This window comes from Prosopis cineraria, unplaced genomic scaffold, assembly GCF_029017545.1.
Source record: "Prosopis cineraria cultivar Desert tree isolate PC_DT_omini unplaced genomic scaffold, ASM2901754v1 PC11, whole genome shotgun sequence".
Taxonomy (NCBI): domain Eukaryota; kingdom Viridiplantae; phylum Streptophyta; class Magnoliopsida; order Fabales; family Fabaceae; genus Prosopis; species Prosopis cineraria.
In genome coordinates, this window is record NW_026555342.1 from 986,368 (window position 1) to 1,009,126 (window position 22,759).

Genomic DNA, 22,759 nt, shown 5'->3' on the forward strand with positions numbered 1-22,759 from the left:
ATTATATAAGGTAGGAAATTTTTTTTGAAGTTTGATTAATTTAAATACTGATATTAGGAAAAAAGAAGGGTAGAATTTCTTTAGATTTGATAATGTTAAGACCAATGGTTAGTTATAGTGATATATACTAATGAGTAATTTCAATGTTGCTTGCTGTACGAGGAAGGCGAGTTAAACTATATTTTCTTTTGAAATTTGTCATGGACTTGGATTGAGAATGTGTTCATTTAATTGTAAAAAAATAACCTCAAATATTCTAATGAGCTTTGATTGATGTTTTGAAACTTGCAAGTGCAAAAAAAGAAAATGGTACATGCTTTGAATAAAATATATTTGTGAAGAGCTATTGGAGAGCCTTTATGATAAATCATTTATTGGTTATTAAGGGAAGATGGTTTGAGTGTGACATGAGGGTATCATTATTGTATAAAGAAAGAAATAAGATCTTTTTAAATATGGTTACTAGGCTAGAGACAAATATTAATTGAGAAAACTTTGATAAGTTATAGACAAGATAGTGTATTGATGAATTTTATTGGCGACATAGGAAGTAGAGTTATTATTAAAGAAAATTACTTAATCTTCATGTCTAGGTAATAGAATATCTAAGAGGCAACTAAGAGGGTTTATTAGGAGCAAATTGTTATCTCGCAAGCTTTCAAGTAAGTGGATAGCATTCCAACTATTTACAAATATTATATTATGTAAATCATATTTATAATAATTATCTTAAGTATTGAATATTTTATCATTTAGATTTCTTTATTTTATGGAATTATAAAGCATTGTTGGAGAATAATTAAATTATAATATGTGTGCATGTATTCTTCTTGTGAAGCACACTTTCAAGATATTATGAAATTATTTTATCACCTCTGGAAATTGTGGTTTCTTAATAAATGCAAGAATGAGCATTAGATATGCAACTTTATTTCGGCAAGTTTTAATACTTAAAATATTGTCCATGCGAGTTTGATTTTGAGAATGCAAATGGTATTTCAATAGTGATAATTTTCTTGCATGTTTGAAAATGGATTTGGAGGGAATTTTATATAGAAAATTGGTTGCTACAGGTAGTTTCGTTAGCTTTTGACGCGTCATGGTTAATAACTAGCTAATTTGATTTTCATGAACCCTATTCTCATGTTTGTTATTTGTGGGTCTTGTACCTACATATGTTTTCGTGGCTTCAAGTCGTGTTTGGTTAGCATTACCCTTGTGGACTATATGTCCACGTTTGTTTCATGGCTCAGGTTGCGTTTGGTTATTTACACTCATCGATTGTGTGTCCATGTTTGTCTTCATGGCTTTAAGCCGTGTTTAGTTATTTACTTTCATAGACTATATGTCCATATTTGTGAATTGTTTTGTTAAATCTTCAGAAATATGAGTTTTAATTAATTGATGATTTCACACTCTAATAGTTTTTAACTAACAAATATTATTATTTTCAATTGTGTACTTATTTAATTATGTTGACATGTCAAGATCAAATGTTAAAGCTATTTTATTATTATAGATTTAAAGTTTCTTCATTTTGAAGTTATATATAACTTTTATTCCATGCTTGCAAATTTGTTTACATTGAATTGCTCCCTCATTTAATTTATGTAACTATTATATTTTATTCATTTTGATTTTACAAAAATGTCATGGTTGGGATGTTATTTATTGAAAATATTTTTTGTCTCAAATAGCATAGCTGATAGTCTATTTTTTGCTGGTCTCTGAGGGGTTCATTGCTGAATTGATAAAAAGGACCTTTTGAGGATACGTTTATTTCATGCAATTGTTTTATTATCTGTTATATTTTGGAATTATGAATCAGTTCTCCATGTTAACTATATATAAGATTTTGGTTTGTAATTTATACTATCTATTTGTTGTTGAGGAGCAAAGCTCCTAAATACTGATTTGAATTGTATATGATTGTTGTAGAAATTTTAGAAAATTTCACTTACAGAAGAGGTTATGTAAAATTATTTGAAAAAAAAATTGGAATCTTTTTGTTTATATATAAATGTTGAAATGGTTTCCAATGTTATTTCAAAAGAACTAAAATATTGGATTAAAGTTTCTTTGATTAAGGCTTAAGAAATATATGTTTTTAAGTATAAATCATACCAATCATGTGAAATTTTAGGGCGTGACATTAGGAGTATTTGGAAGCTTATAACCCCTATGTTTGAATGTTTGCTTATTCTCAAACAAACCAGAATCACTATACAAAAAAGGCAAAAGAAAACATGAATGTTTCAAGGTCAATTTCAATTCAAACTTTCAAGAATTCAATTTAATTAAAAACATTTCCTTCTTTTCAAAAATAATAGCAGCAAGGCAATTATTTAAGAAAAGATAAATTTCAATAGGTTGTCTCACACCTATCAAGTATTTACACTCTATGCTCAAGGTGTTTGAAGGTTTATGTTTCACTCAATCCTACCCATTGTAACCCATATATCATAAGCTTGTTTCTCATCTCAATCTCTACTAAATTATGCCACTACACGTACAAATCAAAAGGACTAGTCAAGGTTGAAATGTTTTAGGTAGGATAATATAATGGAATTATTTAATAGGAACAAACACATCCTCCAGTCAGTGCTAAGCATTTTAGACAAAAATCAAGAAAATTTAAGGAGAATATTATTGCAAAATGACAAATTCAACACAACTAATTTGTAGATGATATCCATAAAATCACACATTTTTTTTATTTTTCTTTTTCACAATTTCTATTCTTTCTTTCTTTTTGTGTTCATCACTTTGTTTAGACTTTATTATTTTTCTTCTAGTATTTCTTTTTTCCCCTATATTTCCATCACTTTTTTTTTCAAAACTAAATCCTAATTCCTTCATTTTCTTTCACAGATTTCAACATTTAGAACTTTTGAAAGTAGTCAGCGAGAAGAAAAGGAGTGGAAGAGTGAATAAATCTTAACAAAAGGCTTATGATTTTTTTTAAATTTTAAAACAAGGCTAATGTTCAAAGGGATTCATTGTGAAAAAGGATAGTATTTGGCTAAAATAGCTTTGAAAATGAATGCCTAAATCATTGTTGTGTATGCAATTAGTTATTACATGTGTCAATAAAGGTTCAAAACAAGTTTTATAGATGGAATCACAATAAATGTACTCCCATGTAAAGGAGATGAACATTTTGGCTCAAAATTCTCACAAGCTTTTTGAACAACCTATAATCAATCATCCAAACTTAATTTATTGTCTATTTACTAAAATTCCAAGAATGTAGGACCAACTTCTAAGGAAACTTAATTCTTTCAAATTAAATTTAATCCAACCTTAGCCACAGTCACAAAAAGAAACCAAATAAAATGACCAAAACAAATTGTTTATAAGATTTTCAAAATTTTCAAATTTTTTTATCATTTTTTAAACTATGTACAAATTTGTACAGCCAACTTCTATTAGGAAAAAACAATAAATATCAAGGACAAGCAAAATGCCAAATGTGAAATAAGTACTCTCTTACCCTAATAAGACTCATATTTTACACACTTTATCCATTCATTGAGGATCAATTTTACATGTTTTATTCTCCATTTTGGTGCATTCATGGTGTCAAAAACAAGAAAATCGCCTAAGGGGTAAAACTATACACTAGAGGTATTTTGGTTCAAAATTGTATTTTTTAATGAAAAATTGGGTTAATGTTGTATTCTATATGTTTTATACCCAAAAGAATGAATATGAAATTAGTTTTTAAAAATTCAATTTGGTTTGAAAGTTATAAAATAAAAATCACATTTTGGGGTTGTTGACTTTATTGATTGAATTAAGGTTTTATGTGCATGCATGAGCTTTCATGTGTCACTATCCTTGGATTTTACTTCATTAATATTCTTCCATGCTAGTTAGTTAATTCCATATGCAAGAATTTACTTATTATATCACATGAATATTTGACTTTAATTTTATATTTATTTTGTGAGTTAGGTGGCACATGTGGACTTGAACATTTTGCAATTGGCCAATAATCATTGGAGAAGGCTAAAAATGGAAAGAGTGGCATCATTTTGGGGCTAAAAAAGGAGAGAATAATCAGATCCTTTGATGACATAAATGAGAATATTCTTACTTAGGATATTCCCTTCAAGCCAATGAGAGGAAGCCACCTATTCAAGTATGTGAAAAGTGTGCATCTCACCTTAGCTTTTTCTTTTTCCTTTTTGTTTTATTTTTTCTCGTCATTTGCAGCTAAAAATGCACGCCCCTTTCAGCATTTTTCACCCAAGAAAATTAACTCTAACCACTACACATAATCTCTCACCACCTCCTTCATTTTTATTTTACATTCTCTCTTTTGTTTTTTATTTTTTCTCATTTTTTCAACATGGCAACCCCCTTCTCTCCTCCATTTCTCTTCATCTAATCATTGGATCATCACTAAATCATTTCCATTCTTCTCCTCTCACTCTCCTCTATACATTCCTATCACTTGATCATCTATTTCATACTTCATTTTTCATTTGTGTAACGACCTATTATTTTATGTAAAATGATAATAATATAATAATAATAATAAAATGAGTGAATAAAAATAAATAAAATAAAATAAAAAATAATAATTAAAAAATAATTAAAGTAATTAAATCAAAATTTATATAAGGTATTCAGTTATATTTTTATTCATTTTAGGAAAGAACAAGGTAATGAAGTGGCTTGGTGAAAATTGTCTTGATGTTCAACTTTCTCACTGAGGGTTCCAATTCTCGAGAGAGAGAGAAAAAAAAAAAAAGAAGCTTATTCATCACCATCACCATCACCATTTTAGCCCTATGAAATTACTCTACCGCCCTAACTTAAACCATTGGAAAAAAAATTTTATTCCCTTCTCTCCTTCCTCGACATTACCTGTTCTGAACTATGGAGAGGGAGCCAGAGATATGTATTCCAGAAGCTTCAATCCCTCTGGCCGACAATCTCAGATCTCCGCCTCATCTGGTTGTTGCCGTCGTCGATGCTGTGGGTTCAGCCGTTCAAGCTCCTTCCTTCCCCGATTGAAAACATCGGCACTGACTGTGGTCCTTTGGTTCGTGTGGCTCTGTGTGTGTTTAGACCTTCTTCTACATTCATCTGCATCCTTTTTCGTGTGCTATGGTATCCTTGTTGCGTGAGTGTGTCAGAATTTCCTCCCCCCTTTTTTCCAGCTGTGCGTCGCCGTTAGGTGCAAGGGGTGGTTCGCTGTTGGTGGTTTGAGTCATGAGTTTTGTTCTCCCTTGTTCCGTCTGTTCTGTTGGCTTCTTCCTTTTCCTTCCTTTCTTTATCATTGCTGAATTAAGGTGAGAAACATTGAACTCTTGTGGATCTTGTACACGTGTGTTATGATCTAATGACTGAAGATGAAAATTTTTATCCCCTTTGTGCTGCTGTACGTGTTTGATTGGGAAGGGCAACTTGAAATTTAAACAAACTGAAATTAACATTAACAAGTATGCTTTTGATGCTATTTTATCTATTCATGGATTAGTTGCTGTTAGAGCAATTTAGATGTGAGTTCTTCCTCCTCTCCCTTAGCTTCACGCTGTCAAATGTGCATTTTCTTCTCTGTTTTGCGTCAGTACTGTTATGAGTTTGGGGGGCCATTAAATTCTTTAACCATTCTCCTTAGTGAAATCTAGCTTCATCCTCTCTCCTTTTCATATGCTGTGTGAGTTTTTATGGTTTGAATAATTGGTTGGCTGTATCTGTGATTGTTTGAGTGAGTAGAGAGGGGGGATTTGAGTTAAGTTGAAATTTTAGTCTAAGAGCAAGATGAAGATGATGGATTTTCATCTTAGAATTGATTGTGAAGGTTTTGAAAATTTACTTTAGTGCTGTCTTGTATGTAAATAAGTTTGCTGTTAAAATTGCATTCACCATGTCGTATTGTGATTTTTTTTTTATTTTACGCACATTAAAGGTGATGCATATTGTCCTCGTGTTCGTCTGATGTAATTTAGCTTGCTTTTTAATAAAACAATCCCACCGAATTCCAGCAACAACCTAAATAGCATTGGCTAAGGCATTATGAAGAAACTTTATGAGTGATATAAATGATGATGTTAGGGGAAACTTTTGAATTATTTACACTGATTACGATTATGTAAAGGTTGAAAGGGAGTTTATTGACCTAGTAGAAAGTCTATCAAAATCCTATTATATTTTATAGGATGTTTAGAAAAAGAGAAACTTGATAGGAGTAGAATGGAATAAATCATTGAAACTTGAAAACTTGACAGGTAAGTGATTAACGTCCCAATGATTTGTTATCAAATTTATTTTATTGAAAATATTGCTTTAGCATATTTATATGCCACATCCTCTATTAATTTATATAAATCTTTTAATTTCTTAAAAATAAATGATAAAATGTTTTTATTTAATCTTACATAATGGTTTATGATTTTAATTTTATCATCAATGATTGAATTTGGAAATATTTTCTACATAAACGGATTTTATAGGAATATTTGGGATCATTTTCTTTAATTGAATATCTGAAGGTGATTACTATGTTGTTATATATGTAAGAGAAATCATATTGATTTTATAAACTTGTACATTCTTATTTAAATTGTGGGATTGAATCATAACACTAGTTGCTAATGACTGTTTCGTTAGCCCTTGACACACCATGGGACACCTAGCTAGCAGAGTGTTTAGAAGGTGCTAGCCTCATGTGACAACCAATGCATGTGAAATGGAAGGATGATAATTCATGAACATAATACTCACGCTTGATTTCATGGGCCTTATGTTTGCACTTGATTTCATGAACTTTGTGCTCGCGCTTGTTTTCGTGGCTTTGAGCCATGCTTGTCAGTTCTATACCCTTATAGACTGTATGTCCATGCTTGTTGGTTAGTTTCTTTTGTGAATTTTGTGTCCACACTTGCTAATTGTTTTGATAAAGTCCTACTAAAGAAAGAGTTTTTAAATTTATTTTTCTTAAAATTCCAAATTTTTTTTTTATATATAAAGCAAACAATCCTCTCTACTTTATATGGATTTTTAAAATTAGCTCCATAATTCTCCAGTATTTAAAGCATACTTTTAATATTAAAAGTGGAATTTGAATTTTAAATTATTTTTTAAAATTTATAAATTCATGGTTTATACATTTTAAGGACTATTGATCTATGATATATGCATCTATGTTATTTTAATTGATTATCCTATTAAGTTTATAATTGATTCATCAATGTTCTTTATTTTAGTTCCTACAACTGTAAATCGAGATGTTATTCACTGAAAAATTATTGTTGGTCTCAAATCCATTAACTGACATTGTACCTCTTGTTGACCTCTAAAGGGCCTATAGTTGTGCTGGATGGAGATTTACTTAGAAATTATTATCATCTTTGTATGTAATTATAAAGCTTATGTATTTCATTTTTAAACTATGGCTAAGTACTTCACATAAATTATAGTTAGGATCCTCGTCTTGATTAACCATTATTTGTCTGTCGACTAATAGGAACAGAGCTCTTTATGGTTGTTTGCTTGATATATATGTGTGTGTGTGTGTGTATTGGTAAGATCTAATTTTATATTAAATACATTCACAATTTATAATTAAAAATTTCTTAAATTAAGGTTTAAGGCATGCAAGTTTCTACAAATATTCCTTATGAACCTCGCCTAATTTTTGCGACATGACAACTTGGCTCTATGGGAGGGTTTGGCCAACTCACGCTTCCTATAGAGAACTTGAAGAACATTAAAGGCTAAACCACTTTGGGTGTTTGGAGAAGCATGAAAGATCAATGAACTATTTGGGTCTTCAATTTTGTAACCTTTTTATTTTTCTCTTAATTCTTTTCTATTAATAGACTTGTAAGACTATAATTTTGGATTGTTATGCCTTGACTTTACAATCATAATTTTGGTTGATATTTTTGTATGGAGATTGATTTGATTAATGTTGAATTTTTGAATTTCGGCCACTTTAATATATTTCATAATCTTGAATGTTCTTAAATATTTTAATCTTACTTCTACTTCATCATAATCTTGGAGAGTGTTTGTTGGACTTGCTTGTGATCCACCATGATTTTGGGATGTTAAGGGTTGAGCATATGCTTGTTGGAATTTACCATTAGTCACCTAACTATGGCCTAAAACTAAATTAAGGAGTTGAATTGAACTTTAGAGTCCTAGACTTAATTAAGGTCCCTAATGAAGTTAAGTTGCTAGAGAATTATCCTAGTGGTTTCATAATTTGGTTAGCAAGAGAAGAATTAAGGGTGGTTAATTTACATTTCATAAGTGGTTAGAATTTAAGCATTAATCTAATTTCAAGTACCATGTTCTATCCCAATTTCACAAACTTGCTAGTTTAGGTCTTTAGGCTTTAATTATAGTAATTAGTGTTTTAGTTTTAATCAATTAAAATAAATCAACTCTTGAGACTTTTATTTTAACTTAATTGCATTAAAAAGCTCTGGATTTAATCTTTGAACACATCTTTGGTAGATAATCTAGGCTGTCGCTATACTAGATTGTTAGTTAATCTAATTTAAATTGCTAAGTATGCGACCATTTGGTTCAATTTTTAACACTTAAATTAAACATTATCCCCCATGTTTAAAGATAGTAAAACAAAGAGAGAAGGAACTAAAACTCCCCTAACTGACAAACTTGGCAAGTTGTAGACGAAAAACTTTGATTGGGAGATGAAAGTTATATATTCTCAAAAGAATACGGCACTTACTAATCGTATTAAAAAGACAAATGGATAAGTTGTAGACGAAAGATTTATATACAGACCATCAAGAAATAAGTTATGAATTATCAGTTACAACCTTAAGAGAACAAGGGCCAAACTGAACAATCAAAGAAAAAGAAAAAGAAAATCTAACAACAAGAGAAAAAATAAAGTTCCATTAAAATAAAAGCTCAAGTCAACAACAAGAATAGCAAGAGAAGGAGGTAATAATTGAGCTTGAAGCTCAAAGCTTGGTACATTAATTCTCTTCCACTCTTCCAGTTATTTCTCATATAGAATTCAATTATTGTTTCATGTAGATGGATTAACTTTTATTTGATGATACTAATTGATTGTAATTGTTTGATGTCTGCCCTTTCTTAGCCATCCAACTATGAGCAACATGTCATCCATCAACATATAACAAGGTAAGTGTCACCAAACATCATAAAATAGAAGGGAAAAATTCATATGGAAATGGCTATAATAGTATGTCATTCGTTAGTACACAAAGTTTTTTTTTTTTCAATTTGAAATTCAAAATTTCATATATGCTCAACAACAATCAACCAGAATTCTTAAAGCAAAAATCACAGTATCTTGAGTACCCATCCATAAGAATTAAACAAAATATTCTAAATATTAAATTTACCATAAAAGTAGAGCATAGAGGCAGTTCAAAGCACAAACCCAACACTATATAATAAAGCATTTAAAATTTGAACAAAAAAGGTTCACTCAAAGTTTAGAGCATAAATCAAACAGCATTCATTACAACCCTCGCTGACCTAGTTGAAGCTAGCATACTTTAAAACAGCAAAAAAGAGTGGGTTGAAGAACTTACCCAACCGGAGCACTCACACAAAGAACTCACAAGGTGGGTAAAGGAGAAGTCTCAACAAATAGTAGTTCTGAAAGGGAAACAAAATAGTAACAAGTGCGAATGGATTGATCACAGTTGAATACGATAGAGTGAAAAATTTATTATAAACTCCCATTAGGGTAGGAAGTAGCCTTGATTGGGATAGATTTTGCTTTTTCATTTGGTTATTTATTTTTCTATTGAACTCAATGTCTTGTCTATGAGATTCTAATGTTTTGATTTATATTTATCTCTCTCATTTTAATTATTCATTATATTATATCAACAACCGCTATATAGATTGTCTGTAGGTAGTTTGATGAATTAAAAGGTGAAAGACTTACTTAGATTTAGAAAGATAGATGCAGATAACTAAATTAAAAATAATTTAAGAATCTATGATGGCTTAGATCGTAGCTTCATGCTTTAGTTAGTGAGTAGAATTTAGTGAGAGCTAAAGTTAATTATGATTAAATACATCCTAATATACCAAAAGGTAATTAGGACACTTAAAAATAGTTGTCACCATTAAAATAATTAACTGAATTAGAATAATCTGTCTTGATAGGTGAGTTATAATTCTTAGTGCTCATTTGATTGGTTATTTCATTGTTTTTATCACTTTTATTATTTTTTTGTCTACACATTATTTAAATTAATTAACCATTGTAAAACTACCTTTTTTTTTTGTTGCTTTCATGAAATAACACTTAATTGCTTTCCTCTAGATTTGGCGCTTGGTATACTTTGAAATTTATTACTACATTAATCTTATGCACTTAGGAGGCCAATCAGACACCCACAGGACTTGGATTCTACATTAAAATTATTCATCATTTATTAAAATTTTATACTCTAAAATATAAAATGTTTTCAACTATTATGTGATAATATTAAATTTGTCAATAAAAAAATTACTGAAATGCTAATATTTCAAAAATTAATATTTGTTTTGATTCTATAGAGGTTATAGCACTCATTGATTGCAACATCAATAATAGCTATCCTCTCTCAGCAATCAACAAAAATATCAAAAATTTCATTATGAAGAACTGAGAGATTACTTATGATCATATCTGCAAAGAAACTAATCATTATGCTTATTCTCTGGCTCACAAGGCTTTAAGTGAGCATTTTAATATTACTTTATTTAACAATCCTTCCATAAATTGTAGAAGCATTATGACTTTTAACATGACCTAAATTTAATCTTTTTGCATAGTTCTTACTACCGCCTTGTATTAAAAAAATTATCAAAAATAAAAAATAAAAACAACTCAAGATTCTATTTTTACTCTTATTAATTAAATGAATGTAAACATCATAAAACCTCCATTTTATTTTTTCACTGATCAATCTACAAAATCTTTCGTTAAAAGTTTGAGGATAAAAATAACTAAAAAAAATCATTAGATAATATTACGAACACATTATATTATATATTAAAAATATATTTTAGAAGACACTCTAATTAGAACTTGAGGCAAATTTGCAGTTAATGAAGATGTGTATCATATCATGCCCCCATGCATATGTAAATATATCTTTTTTTGTTTTAATTTGATTGGAAATGCTTAAACATAGTTGGTTTTTTGTTTTGTTTTGGTGAATTGTTTAAATATAATTGTTAGTGCTGTATCCACTAGGGAGTCCAGTCAATTCAAAAAGTACCTTTTTTCTGAATTGATAAACAATTGCTTTATAGTTCGTTCTCTGCAAAGCATTCTATGTTCACAAAAACGAAAAGGAAAAAAAGTGAGGAAAACATAAAAGTCCAACACTTCCAATAATGCAAGAGATGACTAATTATTACTTATCTAATTGCAGTATTTAACGAATTAGCCAAAAGAAATTAGATAGAGAGAGAGAGAGAGAGAGAGAGAGTTGTAGTACAGTTCTCTCGGCTTGGCCTTGTTGCCCTACACACACACACACACACAATGGTTTTTAAGTGACCATTAAAAATGGATGCTAGAGATCGTGTTTCCCTGTTCATAAATATAGTTCTCTAACGAATAAACATTTATGCTTTTATTTGAATAAAGACAACCTGCAACACATCGAAAGCCAAATTCGTGTTAGTGGCATGAAGAATGAATAATAATGATCCACATGAATAAATAAATAAATAAATTAGTGCCAACAAGGTAGAAAATAGAAGCAGTATCTTTTATTATTATTATTATTTCACAAAATGAATGGGTTGTCTATTTCTTGGTAAAAAACCTATTCGCAATCTAATTTAAATTATTTTGCAGAATTGAAACTTCCAGTATGCTAAAACACAGCATCCAAAGTCTATATATTCAATTCAAACAATCAGCATCAAATGTAGACGGTTCAAATTACATTAAACAGTCCTTTCAGACGTACATTTGAAATTTTAATATTTTTATTATTTCAAAAATGTAAAACACATGATAAAAATAACATTATTGTAATTTAGAAAACAATGCTTAAGTCTAAAAATAATTAAAACCTTAGCAATCCAAATTTGTCAGAGCAGTAACACAGTAAAACACAATTAATACAATCCTACTATAGTCCAACATTAATTTAGAGGCTTGATTCAACTCCTTTAAACATATGAAAATTGATTTAATTCTTGCTTTTCTATGGATGAAATATTGATCATAGTTCTTATAACAAAGTAGATAAACTAATTAATTACCCAAGCCTGAGAGACTTATCAGAACTACCGCAGTCTTGAGGAGGATTAATGTCAGATGAACTGCAAATGATGATGGACTCAGAAGACTGCCCTTGTTCATGCACAAGGCTCTGTACATATAAAGCTCAAGTGTATGCTTGGGTTAAAAGACTTTCAATTCGTAACATCTGAAAAGAGGCAATAATTTAAGGATAAGAGTATGAAAATCTGCGATCACCTGCTTCATTCTTCGGTTTTCTTTCATGAGTTGGATTCCCTGTACATGAAAGTCAAACATATTGTAGTAGCAAAGAAGGTGACTGAGAGTGTACGTGGAACATTGTTAGTGTCATAAAAAGCATCACTTGGGTTTTTCTTGAAATTCATTGTGTGAAGTCACATACATTTGTCTGTTAGAATGTGGATCTGAATCTTCTCATCGTGAGAAATTTTCAGATTATATAGTGTCGTGTGAAGAGAAGAGCAAGCATCAAATCTCTTGGAATAACCCCGTCTTGCGAAATCTACTACTCAAAATGGGTTTCTCAGAGAACTGATCATTCAAGTATAAATACTCGTAAGTGAACTTTGTGCGTATTCCGTTTCATTCGGTACATATTATAAGACACTTTCTCTTTTTCTTTTTTGAAGAATCATGTTGAAAAAGATAACATATATTCAATCTTTTAAGGTGTAACTAATATGATTTTTCAAAAATGCCCTTAATTAAGGATGCAATTAATAAGGTCTTCTAACTAAGGCAACTTATCAAATAAAGTAAACATAGAAAAATGTGTAATTTTAATAACATTAATTAAATGGAGAGTATAAATTAGTTCAAAGTGTCTTATTATTCTGAACGAAGATTATAGAAAGAGTGGTATACGCATTGATTTCACAAACATTAATTGAGTGTCCTAGGCATATTCTTTTATGCATTTCACATGCATTAATTTGTATGTCAGCACCTCACTCATTGAGAAGATTCAGATATTGTTTTTTGACTAATTAAATAGAGGCTACATTCACAAAAATGAAGTTTATAGCTCTAGTCCAATCAAATGAAGGATGCTTTACGTTTTAAGAGTTTAGGTATTAATTGTCTTTTCTTGTGAGGGGAAAGTACCAAATTTACTTAAGAAACAAGAAATGGTGATCCCAAGAAAACAAATGAATCTAATATTCAGCCATCACTCTCTATTTTCATGTTTTTCTTAGTGGGGCTAATCACTAATCCCTGTTTGCTTGGAAGGAAACGGAAAGGACGAGGGAAGAGAACTTCTACTGAATTCAATTAAAAAGAAATGGAGAGGTGGGGTTATAAAATTTTGAGAATTTTGTAAATTAAAAGAGTAAGCGAAATTAATTAAATTTTTTAACCCCACTTCTCCATTTTTGTACAAATCAAACTCCTTAGAATCTCACATTCCTTCCATTTCCCTCCAGCCAAACAGATAAATAAGAACAAGGGGAATGAATGTGGTTGCTATAGTATAGATAGACTAAAAGAGTAAAGTCAAGTAGTTTAAGATCAAACTCCTCAATGGTTTTGTTTCCTCCAATTGTAGAAAATTATACTTTCTACACTGGTTTTTACATTAACTGGTGTAAAAAGTGCTTCCTCTGATTTTTTTTTTTTTATCTTCTCTAAAATAAATTATAACATCGGTCCCTTCTGCAATACTGTGATTTTTATGTTCGGAACTACTTCAAGTGACTTAAATGTATTGAATACACTTCAGTAAAATTGACTTAAGTGTTATAATGAGATTTCCTTTTACAAGCCACTGTACCCATCAATATTGCTTATATAGACACACGCGCGCACACAAAGGATCAAGTGGTGATCAGTTGATAAAATTCGAATAAATTCATAGATCCTAACAATATTTGGGGCGCACGCGCACATATATAGCAGATCCTAAAATTCTATGTTTGGCAGAGTATTTACCTTTTTCTTGAGTGCATTGATCTGTATTAAGATTCTTTCATCCTGAAACAATAATCATAATAAATATGTAAACCCAAGAGCTTGAATGCAATAACTACTCAAAATCACAACTCATAAAGGTATAGGATAAGGAAGAGAACAAGCCAATTTCTTCACAAAGCGAAGGATACCTAGCAGTTATAATCACTAAACTAGATATTTTTTTGATGCACAGTAAAGGCATTCTTTTTAAATTAGAAAATGTGCGCATCAGGAAGATTGTACATCAGTAATAATGTAGGTTATAAGAAATCTACTGAATCTTGTGAAAGAACATTAAAAGATATTATTGAAAAAGAAGTCATAGGGCAAAATGTAGGAAGTCACATTATTCATAACATAGCATGTGAATAAGGTGAGGTGAGTTCTCCTACAAATTTACGAGATATAGTAACTATTGATTCATGATTGATGAAAAGATATTATATTTCTTCTACATTCAATTCCTAAAACTAAATGAAGAATGAAATTAATAGCATAAAGGAATCCTAACACTCTTAAAGTTTGACCTTTAGGCTGGTTTGGCCTACAGAAAGTATAAAAATGGAATGGAATGCAATAATAACCATAAATTTATTTGGTATGATACTGAAAATGACGGAAGAAAATTATTTTTTATGTTTCAATAAAAATAAAATCAAACCAATCGAAGTTCCCAAAAGGGGAAAAATCCCCATTATAGATCCACAGATGCTGTTAGAGGAAATGATGTAATTCAAGCATTTGGGAACCAGGATTGATCACATTTTTATGGAGAATTTTCCTTCCACAAGTCTGGTAATGAGACTCTCCATGGGATTAGGATTCATACAACTAAAAACAAACCAAACACTATTTCTTGGAACGCAATCGAGATTATTAGGAATTAAGTTTCCAAGAATCCAATCAAACAAACCCTTATTAAAATGAATAAACTTCTATGCAGAATACTAGTACAATATATTTTCCTTTCTTTGTATATACAATATAAAATTTTCATAACACAAACTATTATTCTTCCAATCCCAAAATGCAAGTTACTTTTAAATATTTTACCCAAACCAAAATAGCCTTACTAAAATGCAATCTCATATTAGTGATATGATCTCAATATCTCAGAGAAATTAGGGAAAATTTAAAAACAAAACATTAAATGCTCATCCATTATATAAAATGGCTTACGTTTTGAGTATCCTAATAAATCTTCTAAAATGTGACTTACATTTTGGGAAGGAGAGGATCCTACTCCATTTCCAAATATAAAAGAAAATTAACCAACTCATATAGTTTAAGAAAGTTAGTTAAGTATAATAATTATGTCTGAAACTAGAAACATTATGACTAAATTATCCCTATAGTTTTGCATATAAAAACACAATATGACAAGTTCTCTTATAATAAAAAAACGGAGGGAGTATTATTTTGCAAAGAATTTGACAAACTTTAGAGAGGATGAAGATTGAAGCATAAAAAGGATCAAATCGAAACCTTTGTTTTTGAAAGACGGGACAAGCCTCTTTCAAGTCTCTCCTCTAGCGTCTGCAATTCTTCAAGTGTGCATCCTTGAAGCTCTTCCCCATTCAGCTGCCTGTTGAATTTAATTTATAACGCAAATCACCATGCGTCTCAGGAACAAAAAAATCTTGCGAACATTCATGCATGGTATGTGTAGTATAAAGTCGTATACCTCAATTCATGAGTCTTTTGCGCTACTACCTTCTGCAGCTCGTTCTCATCACCTTCAAGCTTGTACATATTTCAAGGGGGTAAAAAACCAAATGAAAGATACAAAAAGACTCGAGAAGATTAGCCTATCATGATTTAATTTACATTACTTCATATATTATCATGAATTGATTTCACCATTATGTCACTTCTCAAAGCAACTCCGCCTATGTTTATAGCCGGTCCCAAGCCCGGGTAAAGGAGGAGGGTTGTGTTAGGCCATCAACAGCCAATGTAAAAATTTGTTGAATCTATCATGAACATGGACAATAGACGTTATAATGTTAATGCTAGGTCGTTGCCCGTAAGTAACGCGCTGCATGGCTCGAGTACAGTGATAAGTGAGTTAGAGCCGCTGCATCGGCGCCCGGATGTAGTGTTAAATGAGCAAGGGCTACCGCGTCATTCTGGACGCACGCGGCTAAAGAAGTTAGTCCATAAGAGCAAAATTAGATTTGGTACTTGGAATGTTGGGACATTAAATTGTAAATCTGTAGAGGTTGTAGGGGTTATGATTCAAAGGAAAATCAATATCCTTTGCTTGCAAGAAACAAAATGGCGTGGAGAAGAAGCTAAGGATATTCAAGGTTTCAAACTTTGGTATACAGGAAAAGTAAGTGCACGCAATGGAGTAGGCATCATTATAGATAAGGAGTGGAAGAAGAACGTTGTAGAAGTTAGCAGAATTGGAGACAGAATTATTTCTTTAAAAATGATAATTGGACGTGAGACTGTTAATATTGTTAGCGCTTATGCGCCGCAAGTCGGGACAGAAGCCAGTCTTAAGGAATTATTTTGGGAGGATCTGGAGGGGTTGATTCGACACATACCACAGAGTGAAAAGATTTTTATTGGAGGAGACTTTAATGGGCATGTCGGGAGGGAAGCTGGTCAGTATGCGAGGGTGCATGGTGGTTTTGGTTTTGGAGAGCTAAACAATGAAGGGCAAACTCTTCTTGATTTCTCATTGGCGTATGATTTTAAGATTGCCAACACTTGTTTCAAGAAGAGAGATGAGCATCTCATCACCTACAAAAGTGGAGCCTCAAGGTCGCAGATTGATTTTCTTTTGGTTAGGAACACAGATAGAAAACTTTGTAAAAATTGTAAGGTGATCCCTGGAGATGCTGTAACGACACAACATAGGGTCCTAGTCCTTGATGTGTGTATTATGAGTAAAATCCAAAAACGTCGACAAGTAGTAACACCAAGGATTAGGTGGTGGCAATTAAAAGGTGAGAAGCAAGATATTTTCAAGCGAAATCTTTTGGATAAAGGAATTTGGGATTCTCAGGGAAGTGCTAACATCATATGGGAGGATATGGCTAAAAAGATACGGGAGGTTGCAAAAGTAGTTTTGGGAGAATCGAAAGGTCTGGTCCGAGAGATAAGGAGTCTTGGTGGTGGAATAATAGTGTACAGGACAAAATCAAGTATAAGAAGAACTGTTTTAAAGCCATACATTTGTGTAACAATGAGGAAAATTGGGAGAGGTACCGTATGGCTAAGAAGGAAACTAAGAGAGCTGTGGGTGAAGCTCGTTCTAAAGCTTTTGAAGAATTTTATAAGAACCTTGAGACGAAGGAAGGAGAGCAAAATATTTATAAGATTGCCAAGAGTAGGGAAAGAAAATCAAGAGATCTAGAACAGGTAAGGTGTATTAAGGATGAAGAGGGAAGAATTTTAGTTACAGATGATGAAATTAAAAATAGATGGGAGACTTATTTTTCTAAACTTTTCAATGATGGAGAGGATTCATCTAGTAACTTGGAGGATTTAGTAACTGGTGAAGGAGAACAAAATTTGTCATTCTATCGAAAAATACGTGATAAGGAGGTAAAGGAAGCTCTTAAGAAAATGGCAAATGGTAGAGCTAACGGACCTGATTGTATATCTATCGAAGCGTGGAAATGTTTAGGTGAAGAAGGGGTGAGATGGTTAACTAAGTTATTTAATGTGATTTTACGGTCCAAGAAAATGCCTGATGAGTGGAGGAGAAGTACATTAATTCCTATTTATAAAAATAAAGGAGATATTCAGAATTGTACTAACTATAGAGGGATTAAACTCATGAGCCACACAATGAAATTGTGGGAGAAAGTAATTGAGCACAGGTTGAGATTGGAGACAAGTATTTCTGAGAATCAATTTGGTTTTATGCCAGGTAGATCAACTACAGAGGCGATTTATCTACTAAGGGGATTAATGGAAAAGTATCGTTGTAAAGATAAAGATCTACACATGGTTTTTATTGATTTGGAAAAAGCTTATGACCGTATACCAAGAGAAGTGCTTTGGAAAGCGTTGGAAAAAAAGGGAGTACGGATTGCTTATATTAAAGCCATACAAGATATGTATGAGGGGGTAAAAACTAGTATAAGAACGCCTAGTGGTCAAACAAAGGATTTTCCTATAAAGATTGGGCTACATCAGGGATCATCTCTGAGTCCTTATTTGTTCAACTTGATTTTAAATGTTTTGACGGAACATATTCAAGAGGAAATCCCGAAATGTATGCTCTTCGCGGATGATATAGTTCTTATAGCAGAGACAAGAGAAGAGGTTAATTGCAAACTTGAGTTATGGAGGAGGACATTGGAGTCGAAAGGTTTTCGTCTGAGTAGAAGTAAGACGGAATATTTATATTGTAAATTTGGTAAAGGACTATTCGAAAATAATTTGGAAGTGAAATTGGGAGATCAAATTATACCTCAAGTGGAAAAGTTTAGATATTTGGGAGCCATTATTCCAAAATGATGGCGAAATCAGTGGAGATATTTCACATAGAATTCAAGCTGGGTGGTTTAATTGGAGAAAAGCTAAAGGAGTTATTTGTGACCGTAAGGTGCCTAATAAACTTAAAGGAAAGTTTTATCGTACTGCTATCAGACCGGCAATGTTATATAGTAGTGAATGCTGGGCTCTAACGGGACAGCAAGAGCATAAAGTTGGAGTAGCAGAGATGAGAATGTTACGATGGATGTGCGGACATACACGTAAAGATAAAATTCGAAATGAGCACATACGTGAAAAAGTGAGGGTGGCACCTATTGAGGAAAAAATGGTAGAAAATCGGTTGAGATGGTTTGGGCATGTACAAAGAAGACCAAGGGAGGCACCAGTGAGAAGAGTGGAACATATAACTTTGAGTCCGATTAAGAGAGGTAGAGGAAGGCCTAAGAGAACACTCTTGGAAGTTGTTGAACGTGATCTCTTAATTAATAATATTTCTAAAAGCTTAATAAATGATAGAGCACAATGGCGTCTTGCAATCCATGTAGCCGACCCCACCTAGTGGGATAAAGGCTTGTTGTTGTTGTTGTTGTTGTTGTTGTCACTTCTCAAAGCAATGCTCCTTTTAGCTCTCCTGTGGAGCTAATTTAGGACCTAGGGTTTTCTGTGTAGGGCAATTCAGTTTCACTTTTGTTCATAATTTAGGAACCTGATCAAATCTAGAAGAGGAAATATCTTCAGGGGGAGAGAGAGAAGAAAAGGAAGTTATGGACAACAAGTTACAAAGAATCGAGAGGGAGGGAATTATAGGCATGATGAACTTAATTTCTCAGCGAGTTTAAGTCTTCTAAAGAAGCAGATCCTTTTTTTTTTTTTTTTGTATTGCTAAGAAGTGTTCCACTAGTGGAGGTAATCATGTTCGAAGCATAGCCAGACATTAAATGTGAATCTTTCCCAACAAGAATTCAAACCTAGATTTGCCATGTTGTGAGGGACTAACTTCTCCTGCTAGATCCAACCCCCGTTACTAAAGTGGATCCTTCGTCCCCCCTCCGGTTCATTTGGTAAGTGTTTGTTTAGTAATACAGTAGTCAAATTCCATGGTCAATTAAATAAGAAATCTTTTTCTTGGGGGGGGTTGTGCAAGTCATAATTTAGAGAAACTACAAGGAGTTGAGTATGTTATCCAAAATAGAAAAGAAAAGAAAAAAGTCAAGTAAACAGGGTAGGCCGCGTATGTTGATTTGCACAAAACATTAGATAAGGTATATTGTTAACAGCTAATATATAGCACAACTCTCTATAAATATAAATATATTGATGATTGATATTAATCCATTGATTACCTGCAGATTAACAGATGATTTGCCTTGTATTTGAATGGCTGAATGTTGATCATACCTTTCTATAACCTGCTGAATACTGAAACCAACAAAAACAGTAACTCATTTGAGTGCCTTTATCCATTTTATTCCTTGAAATCAGTTAATGCAAAAGATCATATAATTAAGCGCATTTTTATATATGTCAAAATAAATAATGAAATTCCTCAGAATCCCAATGGTTTTACTCAGAGCCTTCAGCTGCGCGGCTACTAATCATGATTCAATTACTTCATCAAATCCATAAAAATATTTATGAATTTGTTGACCTAAGTTATTACATAACAGAAACAGCAGTACTAAAACGCATACATTGCACTTTAAGGTTAGAATAAATAAATAAAGAAGAATCATGTAGATTCTAACTAGTGGTCAATTTATAATTCTAACCCCTTGAATTCAACTTAAAAGAGGAAGGATCATGGAGTTAATAACAACAGTTACAAAATCTTCTCATCAACTGGATAAGAAATGCTGTATTATCAGATTAAGAATTTATACAATAAAAATCAAAACAAATGCTCCAAGCTAGCTAGATGCTAATTGCAAATACACACACACACATACATTGATGATATAGTAATATTAATGATTACTCATACAGTTTCACATTGCATTCTTGAATCAATCACTATGATATCTTAGAGAATTAAATATCATGTATATATGTGTGTTAGTCTCTCTGTGTGTGTAAGAATGAAATTGAGAGTAGTGATAACACACACACACAGATATATATATATAATATATATATATAAGAACCTTGAGCTAGCATAATCAAAGAGCTTGCCGGTGGAAGAGAAGACCAAGAGGGCAATGTCAGCATCACAGAGAATTGAGAGTTCATGTGCCTTCTTGAAGAGACCTCTCCTTCTCTTTGAGAAAGTCACTTGTCTTGCTGTTACGTTGTCTATTTTCTTTATCGGTATCTTCCTTCTCGTCATTCCCCCTCTTCTTCATCCGCAACACATGGTCATTATATACAGTAAATTATACAGTCAAAAATTACATTACATATACATAACTATCATCAGAATCAAAGTGGGGGTAAAACTGTGCTTGAACTGGTAAATAGAGAGGCTATACGTAGAGTAAATCAGGTTGGTTTCACATGACAGAGAAAGATCTACAATGAACTATTATTATTATTCTTCACAAAATCCAAGTTTCCACGAAGAACCGACAGATCAAAGATGACAACCGGGAAAGAAGTGAGGAAATGATGCTTTTGTTGATAAATTAAACATATAAACTAATAGCAAGAAATAATTGAAAAAAGTCCAATATACCGAACTAAGGAAGAAATTTCCAACTCAACAATCAGTTCAAAGTTTAGAGTACTTTGAAGTAACTTCTTTGCAACAAAATTAGGTAAGAGAAACTCAGCTATCAGTAGATGAAAAATGGAACGCGAGAAAGGGAAAAAAAATTCAAATGTTTCAAAATGAAACTCAAACCAAAATTTATTGAGGCTAGATGAAGGAGAAGAAGAAGCAGGAGAAGCAGAAGAACTAAAGATAAAGCATTTTCAGAAGAAGGAAAGTGAAACCGAAGCTCCAGAAAACAAGGAATCCAACCTGGTAGAGATTGAAGAGTCTTATGTCATGAATATCCCAGCCTTCTCTCTTTGTTTCTTTCTTTTATCTCTTCCTCAGCTTTCGCTGTTCGTACATTAATGGCTTTTCAAAGGAAGTTAATATATATGCCTTTTTTTTTTTTTGGCCTTTTATGGGCAAGTTGATGTTTCCGCTGTCGCCACTATTTTAATTTCACATTTTCCCCTTCTCTGTTCTCTAACATTTCACCGTCATTTTTATAGAGAGAATGATAAGATAAATTTCTTTAAAATAAAAAAATTGATAATTCAGTCTCATAAAATATAATAATTAAAGTGATGTTTTCAGAAATTTTTTTAAAATTAAATTTTATATAAAATTATTTTAATACCCTCCATAATTTAGAAAGCTGTAATTTCTTAAGTCATTTTAGTTATTAGTAAAATTAAACTTGTAAATACTTAGACTAAACTTATAAATAATATAAAATTAGTTGAACTTTGATAATAGAAAGTTATAATTTTTTATATTATTTAATCACTCATGGAATTAAATTTATGAATATTTATTTTAAATTTGTAAACTATATAAAATTAGTTAAACTTTACTAATTAAAAAAATTACTGATAAAAAGTCGTGATTTATCTTAAATTATTTAGTTATTGATAAAACCAAATTTGTAAATATTTATACCAAATTATAAACCATATAAAATTAGTTGCAATGGTACTACAGTAATTTTACACAAAAATTTAATCTTAAAGAAGGTCCTTATAATTATCAAATTTTGCAAGACCAAATTGTCATCTTTTTTATTTCAAAGAGATTATCCATTATTTTTCCATTTCCTATCCTGTTTTGTAATAGAAATAATGGATATAATTTTATTTTTTTAATTATAATTTTTATTTTGTGAATTACAAAAATTAAATTAAAAATCACAGCTTTTCATACAATTTTTTTTTAAGTTTGATAAATAAATTTTAAAAATAACTAATCCCAATCATAACTTTTATTTAAACAATCACAACTTTAATTTTTTGAATCGTAAAAATTGAACAAAAATTTATAAATTTTCATTTGAAATTTCTTTTATTATTAACATTCAAGTTTTGAAAATAAGTAATTATAATTTTTATTTAAACAATCACAATTTTTATTATACAAATAGT

The 22,759-nt window shown here is 31.3% G+C and overlaps 1 protein-coding gene across 2 annotated transcripts; it reads right to left on the bottom strand.

Annotated features, from left to right (window-relative positions):
* Positions 1-11,060: 11,060 nt before the first annotated feature.
* On the bottom strand, positions 11,061-21,709 carry LOC129285974 (MADS-box protein JOINTLESS-like). 2 transcript variants are annotated; one of them, XM_054921992.1, is made up of 9 exons: positions 21,609-21,709; positions 20,794-20,985; positions 19,996-20,071; positions 15,879-15,937; positions 15,680-15,779; positions 14,174-14,215; positions 12,461-12,499; positions 12,244-12,353; positions 11,061-11,622 (listed from the first exon to the last, which is right to left on the bottom strand). In XM_054921992.1, exons 2-9 carry the CDS (start codon positions 20,973-20,975, stop codon positions 11,604-11,606), a joined length of 627 nt encoding a protein of 208 aa, XP_054777967.1. In that variant the 5' UTR covers positions 20,976-20,985; positions 21,609-21,709; the 3' UTR covers positions 11,061-11,603. The 2 variants fall into 2 exon arrangements, with proteins under 2 accessions (XP_054777967.1, XP_054777968.1); XM_054921993.1 differs by having other exon boundaries at positions 20,794-20,982; positions 21,609-21,702.
* Between the last annotated feature and the right edge of the window lie 1,050 nt (positions 21,710-22,759).

Coding starts and splice junctions, on each gene's coding strand:
- LOC129285974 (XM_054921992.1), bottom strand. CDS start 20,975: ATGACGAGAAGGAAGATACCGATAAAGAAAATAGACAACGTAACAGCA. Junction 15,780..15,878: donor CAAAAGACTCATGAATTGAG/GTATACGACTTT, acceptor TAAATTCAACAG/GCAGCTGAATGGGGAAGAGC. Junction 12,354..12,460: donor AAAACCGAAGAATGAAGCAG/GTGATCGCAGAT, acceptor TTATATGTACAG/AGCCTTGTGCATGAACAAGG.